The sequence below is a fragment of the Bufo gargarizans genome, chromosome 3, assembly GCF_014858855.1.
Source record: "Bufo gargarizans isolate SCDJY-AF-19 chromosome 3, ASM1485885v1, whole genome shotgun sequence".
NCBI lineage: Eukaryota > Metazoa > Chordata > Amphibia > Anura > Bufonidae > Bufo > Bufo gargarizans.
Window position 1 is genome coordinate 457763069 of NC_058082.1, and position 17026 is coordinate 457780094.

The 17026-nt window shown below is 43.6% G+C and overlaps 1 protein-coding gene across 1 annotated transcript in view; it reads left to right on the forward strand.

Annotated features, from left to right (window-relative positions):
- LOC122931669 (amine oxidase [flavin-containing] B-like) overlaps positions 1-17026 on the forward strand; it is a 110585-nt gene that overhangs the window by 61413 nt on the left and 32146 nt on the right. Inside the window, exon 12 of the mRNA XM_044285739.1 lies at positions 565-600. Coding sequence (XP_044141674.1) covers positions 565-600 — 36 coding nt within the window. The remainder of the gene's footprint in view (positions 1-564; positions 601-17026) is intronic.

Below are 17026 nucleotides of genomic sequence, written 5' to 3' on the forward strand. Positions count from 1 at the left end.
AAATAGAATATAAAAATCAACAGAAAAATTAATGTCAGTGATATTGCCAAGTGATATCAAAGCTTTAACCCCTTGGAATCTGTATTCATAAGGCCCAACTCACACTTAGTCTTTTTCTGGCGGAATTTGATGCAGACACCGTGCCAGGAAGCTGCAGCATCACCGATTGGATGCAATGGGTGGCGACACTGCTGTTCATGTGGAAACAGTTTATAACTGCACCAACTGTGTCCGAATAGACGCCACTGGAAACCACTGCAGGTGTCATTCATGGTTTAGCTCCATTCAATGGTGCTAAACTACAAGCTTGTCCGTGGCATTTACATTGTAAAACAACAGCCAGAGAAAACCAGAGGAACTTCTGCAGCGGAATATCCAACGGTTTTTACTTTTGCAAATCTCATCATGTGGTCAGGGCTTCAGAAGCTGTACGTTATGGTGAAATGTTGTTGCAAAGAAAGATACAAAGTGAAAAATAACAATCTGGACATTCATTGTCTGATAAGCTTGTGTATATCTTAATTGACATCCATTATTTTTCTTCTCTTTAGTTTTATGCAGAAGAGCATCTAAATTGACACATCTTACTAAGGAGGAGAGGTAAGGGTCTCTTGGGGGTTTTGATCAAATCAACAAGGTTTTTATTTATGGGCAGGAATGTAAAAGAAAACATTACATTTGATTAGTATATCCCCTTAAAGGAGTTCTCTGGATTTTTTTATATTGATGACCTATCCTCAGGATAGGCCATCAATATCAGGTTGGCAGGAGTCCGACACCCAGCACCCTATGCAGATCACCTGTATGAGAAGATGGTGCACGCAGTGTGCATGTTCCGTCTCCCTTCTGTCTTCCTGCTCACTGCTGCTGTGCCATAGTCATAGCAGTAACAGGAAGAGAGACCTGAGGATAGGTCATCAATATTAAAAGCCAGGAGAACCCCTTTAATTTGCTAGTCAGTAACATGGTCCAGTATTAGAAAGTAGTACCTTAAAGAGATTCTACTGGAAAGATTTAAAATGGCCGCCAGCAACTTGTCCTCGAATGTGAGCAGGACTGGTTGCTTCCACTTGCAGATCTGCTAGGGCGGTGTGTGGGCAGGGCCTCACTACACACTATGCTCTGGCACTTAATTATACTACACATTAGTGAGTTTTCCTCTCAGATTGCTCAGCCATGATGGTACAAGATATCATAGGCAGAATCACATGATTACCATCTATTGTAGAGCAATGTAGTGTGAAATTAGGCCACACCCCCTCACCCCTGTTGACAGCTCTTCAAGTGGTGGCAACCAGTCCTAATCCTACTCTAGAACAGGTTGCTGGGGGCTATTCTAAAATATTCCTCTTTAAAATAGATGTCCCAAATAAATCCACAGGTAATACTAGTTAAATCCACAGACGAAAGCTAAGGCTCAGCCTCAGACTTCTGCTGTGGTTAATTCCACCTTTTTGCATGCTGATTAGCCAATGGAGCTAATCGGTGTGTGGCCACTCACCATGGTTTTAGCTTTGTATCCGGCACAGAAACTGCACCAAGATAGGGCAGGATGCTTTTTTTCAGTGTTCTGAAAACAGAAATATTGGTTATTTAGCCCATTGAAAATAAAGGGTAGCAGATATGAGTTGTTTTTCTACACTGAATCACTGAAAAAAAAAACTCAGTGTGAACATATCCTTATACTGGCCGGAATTGAAAACATGGGACATACAGTATAATCTTAAACTAAGCTGCCATGGTTGCTTTCATGTTTTGAGGTAATATGCTGTAATTATGATGTTGTTATTTTAAGCTTGAAAATGTCTTCTGATGTATTTTGTACATGGAGCTAGTCAGAAATATTTATCTAAAGCTTTCTGTTTTCTTGTCATAAATATTATGTCATTTTTTCATATTGCTATTGTTATACGGTAAGTATGATGCTTGGAGTGTGGTGATTTGAGCACCTTTTGTGACATGTGGCAGTGATGACCTTCTTATGTTCTGCTCGTTTGCAAATATTATGGCATTAATTAAGCAAGAGATAAATAAATGGCTCGAATCTAGAGGCGTTTATTAGCACTATTAACCCCTTAGAGACTGCCAATACGCCATTTTACGATGGTCACTAATGGGCCTCAGGCTAGATGACCGTCTTTTTATGGCAGCCTAATCTAAGCACTGCACGGGTCTCCCGTGCAGCAGAGAGTAGGACCCAGATTCCTATTATTTAATTATCTAAAGGAGAAAGCCCAAAGCATAGAATAATTTGAAAGGAGTTCACGGTATTGAAGGGAAGGAGGTAGCACAGTTGCCAACCAGATTTCTTTTTTTCCTGACAATTTATCTTAAAATCATGGTCAACATTTTTTACGGACACATTGGAAAACCATAACGAATGATAAATATTATATAGTACTATATAGCTCAATATACTGATAAGAAATTACCTGCATTTATTGTGAGTAGGGATGAGCGAATCGACTACGGATAAAACATACAAGGTCGATTCACATAAAACTTTGTTTCAATACTGTACGGAACGAGCGCTCCGTACAGTATTAGCATGTATTGGCTCAGATGAGCCGAAGTTATTAATTTGCGAAGTCTCAAGAGACTTTGTATTAAAACTTCAGAAATTGATTTATACTGTAAAAAAACATTTCTCGGAATCGGGTTCGGTTCCAAGTGGTACCTTGGAACTGGACCAGAGTCCCGGAAATAGTTTTTTACTGTATAAATCTATTTCTGAAGTTATTATGCAAAGTCTCACGAGACTTTGCGAAGTAATAACTTTGGATCATCAGAGCCAATATATTCTAATACTGTACGGAGCGCTCGCTCTGTACAGTATTGAAACGAAGTTTAAGCGAATGGACTTCGGATGTTTCATCCAAAGTAGATTCGCTCATCCCTAACTGTGATCTGTAAAATTATAATTACCACCATAATTAATCTAGTAAATTCCCACCAGTCTCAAGAAAATTATGGGACACAGGTTGCCTATTTTCATGGACACAGGTTGCCTATTTTTATGGACTGTCCAAAAATTTCCCAAGTGGAGTCCCAACTTGTGTCCCAGGGTTAAGGAATAAGCAGGGGTTAATATGTTATGACCCAAAATCGATCATGGGTGTACCGTATCTTTGGACTTCTATTAGGAACAGTATACCTCAATGGTTGATTATGATGAGAATCTGATTAGAGTTTATCTGAAGGGAGTCAATATTCCAGTTTTTAATTCAGAGCAAAGGGAAATGCCTGAGCTCCCTATCTATAAAGAGGCTAAAAGGGCTATATTAGATATGCCAAAGGAAAGATGCCAGGATCTGTACAAAAAATATAAGCAAGAACTATCTTGAAGTGTTAATCTATGCACAGAAACTGGGTAGATTGCCAAGATCAATAGAAAAGACTACAATTGTATTGTTTCCTAAACCTGATAAGGACATTTATCATCCGAGTTCATATAGACCGATCTCCTTCTCTGAAGTCAACATTGCATAATATACATGGGCTCTTCACAAATCTGTGGGAGCAGTGCAGGCCTCGGCCCCATACTGTCTCTAAGGCCCGTTAATGTCTTCAGCAGTGTGGAGTGGAGGTTTCTCTGGGTTATTTTTGAAAAATTTGGTTTGGGCTAGGCATTTATTACGAGGATTAAACTCCTTTAGTATAGACAGCTAAAATACCATATTTTTCGGACTATAAGACACATTCCCCCCCCTAAAAAATAGGGGAAAATTGTATTAGTTTGCAGGAGGCGACGGCTGTACTAACCCTCTCTGGTATTCTTCCACTCTGTACTGTGTCCTGACTGCATACAGCATCAGGACCTAGTGCATGTAGGCGTGCACTATGACCTGATGCTGTGTGAGTTCCGGTCACCATGCAGTGTGGGCCAGAAGAAGACCAGGGAGCTGAGAATCCTGGATCTGCAGAGTGGCAGCGCTGTCTGGAGTAAGTGATGTAAGTTTTAGAGTTTGGGGGTCTAATTTTGGGGTCTTATGAAACTTTTTTCTTATTTTCCTCCTCTAAATCCTAGCTGCATCTTATAGTCAAACAAATACGGTATTAATAAATAGTGGGATTATTTTGAGTTGGGTAGAGATACAAGGCAGGGTTGTCCTCTCTCTCCCTTAAGCCTCATGCACATAACAGTATTTTTTGGTCCACATCCGATCTACATTTTTTGTTGATCAAATGCAAACTCATTAATTTCTATAGGGCTGCAAAAAATTAGGACAGCACACAGATGTCATCTATGTGCTGTCCACAGCCATGTGGCTATGCTGCAAATGATAGAACCTGTCCTATTCTGGTCTGTTTTGCGGACAAGACTAGGCATTTCTAGAATGTGGCTTGCAAAAAGTGCAGGATGCATGGACTGCATCTGTATTTTGCGTATCCACAATTTTCTGGACCACAAAACAGATGTGCTTGTGTGCAAGATGCTTTACGCTATAATGCCATGGCCATTATCATTAGGGAGGATCAATTTGTATGCCGATGACCTAAAAATCTTTTTCCCTTCCCCCACGACAGCACCACAGAGAGAGAGGATCCGCCCTTAGGGACAGGAAACCTACAGAAAAAAAAGGAGCAGCCTCTCTCCCACCTCAGTGTTTTCCTGTCCCTGTAGTAGGAGACCTACAGTGTTTTTTTTCCACAGGTCGCATACCACTGGTCTATTTCTTCTTAGAGGGTCCCTAGAGGGCTAGCGTTATCCTGCTGGGGTCCATCCAGCAGTATTTCCAGCTGCTAGAACCCTAGGATCCTAGGGAGATCCAAGAGCTATTCCAAGATCTTGTGGCAGGTGCATTGGCTCCTCCGTTGGAGTGATAGCAGGCTGCGAGCTCCGGGCATGGAGAAGATGGTGAGTGCCATGTTACTTTTGATTTTTGGCCAAGGCTTGATGATGTACTCCCGTCAGTTGCAAATAGAGATTCTTTCAGGCTTCAAGAAGAACAAGGGATTTTTAGAAGCCAAACTGCGGATATCTGCAAGAACCTTAAAGAGCCTTGTCTTGTGGGAAAACAGAGAAAATTTTGTTCAGGGCATTCCTTGGAATTACCCAGATCCACTAGTCCTAACTACAGATACAAGTCCCTAGGGTTGGGGAGCTGATATCCAGGGCCAGAATTTTCAGGGTCTTTGTTCAAAGACTCAGAAGACCTTTTCTTCCAACAGGAAGGAATTTCTGGTGGTGCAGTTGGCAGTGGAATTCTCCTGGTTTTTGTTGGGATCAGGCCATATCAGAATTATGTCAGACAACCAAACAATGGTGGCATATGTCAATCATCAGGGGGAACCAAATCAGCGACACTTATGTTAGAAGTGAATCTGTTATTTCAAGGGTTAAAAGGGAGGGTCAGTCATGTCTCGGCCCTTCATATAAAAGGGAGGGAAAATGTCCAGGCGTATTTTTTTTTAGCAGATGCCAGCTGAAACAGGGGGAATGTTTTTTAAACCCATAAATTTTTTCCCCACTAATTACGGATCTTTGGGGTACAACAGTGATAGATCTTTTCGCTTCTCATCAAAACAGGAAAGTAGATCAGTTTTGTTCCCTAAAACCCAAGGAATTCCTTTATAGGGTGGATGCCTTTCTTTTAAAGTGGAACTTTACCCTGGCATATGCTTTCCCCCGTTTCAGTTATTACCCCTTGTACTGAAAAAGATTAGTAGAGAAAAGGCAAGAATGCTCCATTTTGGCTCAGAAGGGCATGCTTCACTCTTCTCATGACCATGTCAGTCTCGGACCCATGGGTTCTTCCAGAGATCCAGGACATTCTGACGCAGGGTCCTATCTTGCATCCGGAAGTTCGGGGTCTTCACTTAAAGGCTTGGAATTTGAGAGGGACCTCCTAGTCAAGAAGGGTTTCTCTCAGGGTCTTGTAGCCACTTTACTTAAAAGTAAGAAGGTTGTGACAGTATCAATTTATGCTAAAATTTTGAAGAAATCTTTTGATTGTGATGAGTTAGACCCTAGAAATTTACCTAGTTCTGTGTCTATTCCTTCAAAGTTCCTTCAGAAGGGCTTAGCTTTAGGTTTGGCCAAAAATACTTTGAAGGTCTAGGTCTTATCCCTTTCTGTTCTCTTTGAACATAATTTTGCTCAAGATCCTTGGGTTATCAGGGTCTATTAGAGCTATTGACAGGTCTGCTCCAGTTCGGATGCCAAGAGTCCCTCCTTGGGATTTGAACCTTGTTCTAAAAGCTTTAACACAGCCACGGTTTGAACCTATTGAATCCAGTACTATTAAGCATTTAACTCTGAAATTAGTTTTGCTGGCAGCCTTAACCTCTGCTCGTAGAATTAGTGAACTACATGCAGTTTCTGAAAACCCTCCCTTTACTACTATTCTTGAGGATAGGGTTATTATCCATCCGGAACCTGCATTTTTACCAAAAGTTTCCTCTTAATTTCATAGATCCCAGGAGATAGTTCTTCCCCCTTTTTGCAATGACCCTAAGACCTGTAAAGGTCTCAATCGAGACTATGAAGTGAGTTCTTTCCTATAGGGTATCGGATGTTGTATGTTTAATATTTTTCAAACATCTTTTACTCCTGGTATATTACGGATTTGATCCATTTCATTTCTTTTTCAGTCACAGAAAAAATGAAAAGAGAAAATATTGAAAATAATGTGAAAATGTGAATATATGAAATCTATAATAAAAATCATGTAATTATGTTTAGTTTTGTAAGAGATGAAGATATCTCAAGATATTGTTTTTTGAATATTTAAATTTGACATTGGTTTCTATATATTGGGCTGCACTACATGTCTGCCATTCCTACATCTTTTTTCCCTTTTTTCCCCTTTTCGTTTTTTCCCCTTTTCGTTTTTACTTTATTTTGTTGCATATATAAATATTCACAAGTATCCACTTACCATCGTGATCTTAGGTTGAGGTGATCCGTCTTCGGTTGTCATTTTTATATGTTCATTTTTGTATTTATCTTGTACATGCAATGTAATCGTGAGTGTGTGACGTCACCACGTCTGAACGCCGGACATGGCGCTGCATTTAAATTTCCTTGTATTTGATTTCACTTTGCTTGACAAAGGCTCGGTGTTGAGCCGAAACACGTGTCGCTTCCTTTGAAATGCTTTGAATAAAGCCAACTGAATTACCAACACAGTGAGTGCCGGTCTTTTCTTGAATATTGAAGCGGGTTTCTTCATGCCCTTGACGCGAGCACCACGACGCTAAGAGAGGAGTGCCAGCTGTTTCCTTAAGTTTGTAAGACCTGTAAAGAGAGGGAATTTCACTCTTTAGATGGAAGGCATTGTTTGTTACATTATTGTGGCGAAACCAACCTCGCCACTGGGTTTTGGAGAGGGCTGTTTAAAAGCCTCTTGCCTCAGGATTATGGCCCATAGTAACTTTAAAGGAGAAAACAGACCGGCCGCACAGCTTAAATCTGTCTGTAGAATTGTATTTTATGTTATTATGCGTTCGGTTAAATTGTATGTTATGTGAGGGCACCCAGATAGCTAATATTATTGTATTCATGTATTCTGAGTGCCAGTCACCTAATGATATGCACTCACACTTGAGCTATCTGGGGATATGTTAAATGTCTGTGTTTGCTGTGGGGGTGTGCCATTGTGTGTTTAAATGGTGATGTCTGTGCTGTTGTCTCCACATGTGTATTGGTGATCTCCCCTTTGTCCTGAGAGATAATTGGATTGTCTTCGGTCGTCTCCGGGACAGAGGGGAGGAAACCATGATGCATTGTGGGGATATGTTGTATCTGTTCTGTATTTGCAAAACTGTAATAAAAACCAGGCTGGGTGTGCCAGCACTTCAGATCACTGCTGACCCTCAAGACGGAGCCTTGTCTCGTTATTGGGGGGATTCCCTGTATGCTGTTAGAGACTGATTGCCAGGAGTGTAAGCTGATTGGATCCTTTTCCTGTTCGTCTGCTGACAGCTATGTGTGAGGTTCCAGTTTGGAGTGCTATTTTGTATCCAGTTCGGGAGTTTGGTGTCCTGCGGTAGCTGTGCCTGTCTCTCGGAAAGGGGCATATCGCCTAAACGGATCTTAACCCCTTGTCTGCTGAAGCGGTGCCGTTACATTGGTGGCAGCAGTGGGATCGTTCCTACAGCCAGAAGGACAGCTACAGGAGACACCATTTCTTTGGATTCTACAATTTAAGGGCAACGCATGTCCCAGTACAGCGACCCTAAAAGCACCAGGATGGAACCAGCAGTGTTATACGAGGAGGAGGACCTGGATGGCCGGGATGCATTAAGGAAAGGCATCTGGTACCAGGCCCTGGATAATGTACAATACCAGCGAGGTGAGAGTCTCCCCAGTGAAGAGCAGCAGTTGCAGAAGCAAGTGGCCCTGCGGCTGTCCTTCCTGGGAGAGCAGCCCCTGGAGGAATGGGTGAAGGAACTAGAGCACCGGGTATGGCAGGAGCTATGGCTGGAGGATGCCTACCAGGCGCTTTGGTGGTATATGGCACAGTTTATACCGTGGACAGCTGAGCATGACAAGCCAGAGGGAGAGGAGTTTGATGGTCCTGGCTTGTTATGGGAGTCCTTTGCAGAGCCTGACTTCGGGAGCCCTGCACAGTCCAGACTTCAGGACATTTTCTATGAGAGGGAGGCTAGGCATGAGTGGGATGACCCCCATGAGGTCGAGCAAGACCTGGCTCACCTAGCAACCCTGGAGTGGGAACTGGAGCAGGACTACTGAGATCTCTTCCACTCCATTGGAAAGGCTCAGCAGGACAGCAAGAAGTCAGACCCAGGTCCAGAGCCCTTCAGCTGGGAGGATATAGTTGATGTTTACTGGGAAGAACCCCAGGTGGCCGGTGGAGATGGGACCGAGGTCTCTCCACCGGTCCTGCAGGGAATTGGGAGCCTAGTCTCCATTCCCCAGCGGCAGGCTGAGTTACAGGGGGCAGAGGTAGTTGTTCCTGCCCCCCAGCAGCAGCATGATTTTTTGGAAATTGGGAGCCGAGTCTCCATTCCCCAGCGGCAGATGGAGTTAAAGGGGGCAGAGACAGTCGGTCCTGTCCCCCAGCGGCAGAGTGTCCTACAGGGAATAGAGAGCCCAGTCTCCTTTCCCCAGCAGCAGGACACTGTATTGGGAGCGGAGGCAGTCGGTCGCCCTCCCCAGCGGCTGGAAGTATGTATGGGAGAGGAGCTCGTTACCCCCTCTCCCCAGCGGCAGCTTAACGCACCAGGGGGAGACAGTAAGCCCCACAACTGTGCAGATGGGACCATGGTCTCTGCACTTACAGCACAGGGGGTAGGGACAGTTGTTCCTGTCCCCCAGCAACAGGGCAGTTTAGCCAAAGGGGAGACAGTCGGTTTCCCCCTCCAACAACCAGACTCCAACCAGGCTTCTTCCGTGGTAACGCTGGCACCAGGGCAGAGTACCGCTGATCCCTGCCCACAAAGCAACCTCCACTCCAAGCCAGGGAGCAACTCAGAGACCGGGAGTACCAGCTACCAATATAACCTTGGTGGATTCACTGGACAGAGACAGCCTACTAAATTCTACAGGTCCAGTATTGGGTTGTGGGTGGGCTGCCAGACTAACTCAGGTACCGACCGGCGTGAGGTCAGGTATCTGGTTAGTCTTCCCTGGGGGGGGGGAGATGTGTGGCGAAACCAACCTCGCCACTGGGTTTTGGAGAGGGCTGTTTAAAAGCCTCTTGCCTCAGGATTATGGCCCATAGTAACTTTAAAGGAGAAAACAGACCGGCCGCACAGCTTAAATCTGTCTGTAGAATTGTATTTTATGTTATTATGCGTTCGGTTAAATTGTATGTTATGTGAGGGCACCCAGATAGCTAATATTATTGTATTCATGTATTCTGAGTGCCAGTCACCTAATGATATGCACTCAGACTTGAGCTATCTGGGGATATGTTAAATGTCTGTGTTTGCTGTGGGGGTGTGCCATTGTGTGTTTAAATGGTGATGTCTGTGCTGTTGTCTCCACATGTGTATTGGTGATCTCCCCTTTGTCCTGAGAGATAATTGGATTGTCTTCGGTCGTCTCCGGGACAGAGGGGAGGAAACCATGATGCATTGTGGGGATATGTTGTATCTGTTCTGTATTTGCAAAACTGTAATAAAAACCAGGCTGGGTGTGCCAGCACTTCAGATCACTGCTGACCCTCAAGACGGAGCCTTGTCTCGTTATTGGGGGGATTCCCTGTATGCTGTTAGAGACTGATTGCCAGGAGTGTAAGCTGATTGGATCCTTTTCCTGTTAGTCTGCTGACAGCTATGTGTGAGGTTCCAGTTTGGAGTGCTATTTTGTATCCAGTTCGGGAGTTTGGTGTCCTGCGGTAGCTGTGCCTGTCTCTCGGAAAGGGGCATATCGCCTAAACGGATCTTAACCCCTTGTCTGCTGAAGCGGTGCCGTTACAATTATCTTCAGGCTACTGAAGATTGGCGAAGGTCTTCGGCTTTGTTTGTTCATTTTTAAGGCCCCAACAAAGGCAAGAGGGCTACTAAAAGCTCTCTGGCTAGATGGATTAGGCAGGGGATTTATATAGCTTATCTGGAGGCAGGTCTTTCTCCCCCATTGTTGGTGAAAGCACATTCCACCCGTTCTGTTTCTACTTCTTGGGCTGAAAGGGCTTGTGCCTCTATTGAACACATTTGTAAGGCTGCCACGTGTTCTTCTCCTTCTAACTTTATTTGTCACTATCGTTTGGATCTAAACTCTTCTTCTGATCTTTCTTTTGGCAGAAAGGTTTTGCAATTGGTGGTCCCTCTCTAAGGAAGGAATTTATTTTTCTCTGTAATTCTCTCTGTAGTGCTCTCATGGGCGAAGGGAAAAATTATGATTACACTTACCGGTAATCAGATTTTCCAGACCCCACGACAGCACCCTTCCTTATTCCCTCCCTGGTATTTCTTTTTCGGGTTCTGTTTTTGTGGCGCTTGGGTCTTGCATTAAAAAAAAGATTGTATTTTTGATGAAGCATACATTATTAACTTGGGTCATTGTCTCTCTCATGCTCTGTAAACCACTGAGGTGGGAGAGTGGCTCCACCTTTTTATTCTGTAGGTTTCCTGTCCCTGGGGGCAGATTCTTTTTCTTTTCTTTTCCTCTTTTCTTTTCCTTTTTTCTTTTCTTTTTTTTTTTCTTTTTCTTTTTTTCTTTTCTTTTCTTTCCCACACTCGCAGAAGTAAATGCAATGCTTCTTTTTATTGCCACATAGAGGAACCAAGTAAGTGGCGAGTTTTCAACTCTGTAATCGAGTCTTTATCAAACAAATAAGTGTATAACGAACAGGATTTAAACAGCCCACCGGATCTGGTGTCATGGAGTGTGACGTCAGGTAGTCAAGGCAACATATAAACAAAAAAAAAAAAAACTGATGCGGGCAGACAATACAAATATTTATGGCAATGAATCTTATAAGAAACACTGCATTATGGCGTTGTTTTATCCACAAAATGTTTCGCGTATGGCGGGGTGGCATTCAATCCTTACTTGATTTCTCCACTTACTTGAACTCCATATGGGAAGAACTTCAATTTACCATCCATTGGGATAGTGAGAGGATACATTTTCTTGACACCTGCATTATTAACAATGAGGGAGGTCATATACAGACTGATTTATGCATCAAGGAAACTGACAGAAATAGTCTCTTGCACTTTACAAGTAACCATCCATCTGCGGTTAAAAAATCCTTACCATACTCACAATTTCAGCGTGTGGACAGAATAGTCTCGGATGCCGCGGTCCATATTTGATGATATAACAAAATAATTCTTAGCGAGAGGATACCCTGAATCCCTGTTTAAAACATGAAAGTGACAACTTGACCAGTGCAGTGTCTGGACCAGCACAACATCAAACAAACAAGACACGTATACCTTTTTATGGTGAAATATCACCCTTGGATTAATAAATGTAGGAGTGTCATCAATAAGCACTGGGTTATTATGAGGAAGGCATACCCAACAATACAGGAATTTCAAAGTCTACCCATGGTATGCTACAGAAGGCCCAAAAACATTAGATACACCATAATTAGAGCTGATATAGGGAGTTGTAAAAGTCTATCACGACAAATGACAATATCCACACCAAGGAGAGGCACATTTCCTTGTCTGCAATGTATTCACTGTTCTAGTGTTATCAAGGGGGAATACTTCACTCACCCACATACAGGGGAAAAATTTCCCATTAATGGTTTCTTTACTTGCAACAGTAATTTTGTTATAAACATTTTGAAATGCCCATATGGGCTAGTATATGTTGGAGAAACATCAACTCGCATAAAAGACAGGTTCTGTAAACATAAGTCAACTATACGAAAAAATAACCTATTATTACCAATTCCTTTTCATTTTGACCGATGCCGCCATAATGTTTTTCCAGTATTTTCTATTCCATTAATACTTCATAGACTCTTTAGGGATTTATTGTTTACACAATGAGCTTTCATAACTAAATAGATTTATTTTTTCTTTACAGAAAATGTGATGAATATTTAAACTATCCTCTCAGGTTTTTATTATTGTGCATTATTTTTCTAACAACTAATTAGATGTTGTGTCCTCTGTTGGTAAAATAACAAATAACTGTATTAATTTACTTACCGTTTACTTAGTTTACATTAACATTGTTATTTGTGTGTAATCTCGTGTATCCCCATTTGCATTGTCTGCCCGCATCCGTTTTTTTTGTTTTTTGTTTACATGTTGCCTTGACTACCTGACGTCACACTCCATGACGCCAGATCCAGCGGGCTATTTAAATCCTGTTTGTTATACACTTATTTGTTTGACAAAGACTCGATTACAAAGTTGAAACTCGTCACTTACTTGGTTCCTCTATGTGGAAATAAAAAGAAGCATTGCATCTACTTCTGCGAGTGCCGGTCTTCTCCTTTGTATATTCACGGGACGCCGACCCTGGACACGTGCACCGCGCATGAATAGCGGAGTGCCGGCTGTTTCACTTTGTGGTACCGGTAAGTGTAATCATCATTTTTGGCAGATACAAAAATGGAAGAAATCCTCTATGTTGCCATTATATCCTGGGGTGAATACACAGGAGAATTTTACTAGACTTGAGTATTGAAGGGAGTCTGTCACCTTCATATGGCCATATACAGTGCTTACATGGCTCTGTTGCACACCTATACAGGATTGTAACGGTACCTTTGCTCTTTTCTTTAGACTTGCACCAGCAGGAAAAACAAAGTTTAATTCATATGCAAATGAGCACTCGCAAGTGCCCAGGGGCGGCGTTCAGTGTGTAGGTGCTCAGTTTGCTCTGCCTTCTTTTCACTTTACTCCTCCCCAGTATCTGCCTTTGCCCGCCCTCCAAGTCTCTTGCCTCATCGATAGGGCAAAGGAAAAGGCTGGGGAGGAGTAAAGTGAAAAGAAGGCAGAGCAGCCAGGGCACCTACACACTGAACGCCGCCCCTGGGCACTTGCGAGAGCTCATTTGCATATGAATTAAACTTCGTTTTTCCTGCTGGTGCAAGTCTAACGAAAAGAACAAAGGTACCGTTACAATCCTGTATAGGTGTGCTACAGAGCCATGTAAGCACTGTATATGGCCATATGGAGGTGACAGATTCCCTTTAAGGAAGTTTCAAATATTTATGTGAGAAGGTTTTTCCAAATCCTTCTGCTTATGTTGATTTGAATATTCCCCCCTTTATTAAAAAAGATTAGTGTAAAAGTTCAACTTTAGAATTGATTAACATTATCCAAGACAGACAGTATAAGTTAATCAAAATTATAATTGTTCCCCAATTGGTATATTTTATATCTAACACTCCACTATTTATTGGGAGTAAAATCTTTAAGAAGATAAATATGTTTAATGAGTTACCGTATTTTTCGCTTTATAAGACACATTTTTTAGCAAGAAGAAATCGTGCAAAAAAGTGCCTGCATCTTATAAACAGCGGTCAGGGAGATCCAGCATGGCCAAGCCCCGTGACCGCGTCCTTAATGATCTGACAGAGTGCATATACAGAGCTTTGCCCAATTAGTGAGAGAGCTGTGCATGTGCACTCACCTCTTCCAGCCAACACCAAGCAGGAGAGCAGGAGAACGATCTGTTCAGTGTAAGGGAAGGAAGGCCCTGTGCTGAACTGAAAGGAGAGTAGAACTCAAAGTACAGCTTAAGGACCTTTGATGATGTCAGGAGCAGGAAGACTATACAGTGTATGTATATGTGTGTAACATGCCAGTGGTATATGGATGTAGCAGAACTGTATGGGTGTAGCAGGGCTGTATGTGTATATACCAGAGCTGTGTGTATAGCAAAGCTGTATTGGTGTAGCAGAGCTGTATGTGTGTACGGCAGTGCGGTGTGTGTATGGCATAGCTGCATGGGTGTAGCAGAGGTGTATGGGTATAGCAGGACTGTATGTGTATATGGTAGTGCTGTATGTGTATAGCAGAGCTGTATGTGTGCATGGCAGTGGTATGTTTGTATTTTAGTGCAGTATGGGTATAACAGAGCTGTATGTATGTATGGCAGTGCTATGTGTGTATGTGTGTGTGTGTGTCGCAAACAAATACTTAAAATTAATCTAGCAGAAGAATAAGCATGACCGGACACAACAAAGCAATGACAGGAAACACATTTATTTGGACAGGTACATTTAATGAGGTGACACATGCACCATTACTAGTTGTTACACTTAAAGTTGTGGTTGTGGCTACCGAGAGAATGCACCCTATCCCACCTGCAACTACCTTACGCCTGAGCGGTTAGAGTTGTGCCGAAACCGCGATGTAGCAGGGACACCAGAAAGAGGGCATCCCCTCCATGAGTAACAAGAATAAAGGCGAGTGGGAGGGAAAAAAAGCCGAACGACGTACAAAGTGGGAGGGACACCGGCCGAACATAAAGGCAGCAGTGCCCCTCCCACAAATACAGGCCAATGAATCGGCCTTTACACTCGTGGTCGTGGCTACCGAGAGAATGCACCCTATCCCACCTGCAACTACCTTATGCCTAAGCAGTTGTGTTGTGCCACAACCGCGACGTAGCAGTGACACCAGAAAGAGGGCAAAAAGCATAGAGTAGCAAGAGTAATTTATTACAACATAATCACAAGATCAAAATTTGGAAAGCCAATGACATCTCAGTTTTGGGATGAGGAATGTAGCAACTGAAGCAGGAGGAGCTCCAGCGACCCAACTTCTGGATAACGTGCTCGGGCACCTGACTTTTGGAGGCCGCGGACGCCGCTCCTATACGGAATGAATGACCTGAAATAGAAACAAGGTCGCCGCCCAGACTCACAACTAAGGAGCGTATGTGAGACACAAACTGGCGAGTACTAAGTGGCGACACCCCAAAAGGCAACAGTGGACTATCTGGCCTGTGACCTACTAAGGCTGCCAGCAACTGCTGAATAACTCTGACAGGGCACCATCGGTGAGACGTGGGGAAGTAGGACACTGGGATTGGAGGACCCGTCTGAGAGGTCTTGGAAGTCCTCAGAAGTAGCGTGAAACCCTCAAGATGTGGAACCAGCTGGCTAACTGTGACAAACTTACTACTATTGGGGAGACAAGTAAACTCACTAGGCCTCAAGAAACCGTAAAAGGCTAAATAAATAGCTGCATTAAGCACCAAGCTGGGCAAAACCCTGAAAGGATTCTTATCCAGAACGTCAGACAGGTTACAGAATAGCCTACCAGTAACGGCTTGTCTGCGTACCTGGCCTCCTGGGCCACATCTGCTTAACCCCCTCAGCCTTGCTTTTGCGTGAACAGAAAACAACGAACCCCGTTCTAGATGACTAACGGAAAGGAAATGCTGCACCCCTGACAGGTAGGATTTCATTGTGTTGTGTGATAGCTTAAGTTCCGAGTGGCAGTAACCTATAAAAGCAAGGATGTATTTGATGAAGCTGGACTCTCCTTGAGGGCATTTCTCCGGGAATGTGCAATATACGGCCCACCCAGTGCGGTAAGCCCTAGCCGTGTTCAGAGAAAGTGACTCGGCTAATAAGGTATGGGTTGTGGCCAGATGACTAGTCAAACCAACATTAGCAACTCGTGGGGAGGGACAGCAGCGCCCGCAACATCCTCCTCTGGAATGACCTGCGAAAAAGGGGAAAATTAGCCCTCAACAAGGCGTCAGCTGCCACATTTTGAGAACCCGGTACATGCGTACTAGTAATACAGAAATTATGTTGCAAAGAGAGTTGAACTAGACGCCTCATGAGACACATGACATGTGATGACTTAGACAAACCACTGGTTATAATATTTACCACTGCGGCATTGTCTGTTACAAACAACACAGTGAGATTTGTCCAGCAGCTGCCCCAGATAAAAGCAGCCGCCACTATGGGGTACAGCTCGAAGAGTGCGGAGGTTTGCAGGAAACCCGGGATCTGTCTAACCTTAGCTGGCCACTCACCTGCGACCCTGTGGGTGCCAAAAATAGCAGCAAAACTTGCGCCAGCAACTGCGTCCGAGAAGATAACTGGAGACAGGCTAGACAATTCGGGAATAAACAAGGCCACCCCATTCCACTGGCTGAGGAAGTGGTCCGACATGTGTAGGTCAGATAAGGCCTGACTATCCAGGCGTATCAGGCTGTCCGGATTTGGAGCAGTAGCGAGGAGGGCCAACAAGTGGAAAATAAATGACCTCCCTTGCGGGATGATCCTCATAGCAAAATTTAACATGCCCAGTAACGGCTGTAAATCAGCCTTAGTGACCACGGTGGTAACTGAGAACCTGTGAACGACTTCCCTGATCCTAACTAACTTGTTCAACGGCAATCTGGCTAACATATTTTGCCTAGGAAAGTAATGACTATGGATGGGCCCTCAACTTTCTTGGGGGATAACGGGACACCCATCTGAGAAAAACAACTCAAAAGTTTCCCCAGATCCAGGGGGGCCGGCCCTGGCCTCTTGATCAGCAGGAAATCATCCAAGTAATGGATGACATGCTCACAGTGGATTTTATTCTCTAATACCCAATGGAGGGCCTGAGCCAACTGATCAAACAGCCACGGGCTGCTCTTAGAACCAAAAGTGAGTTAGTATTGGTC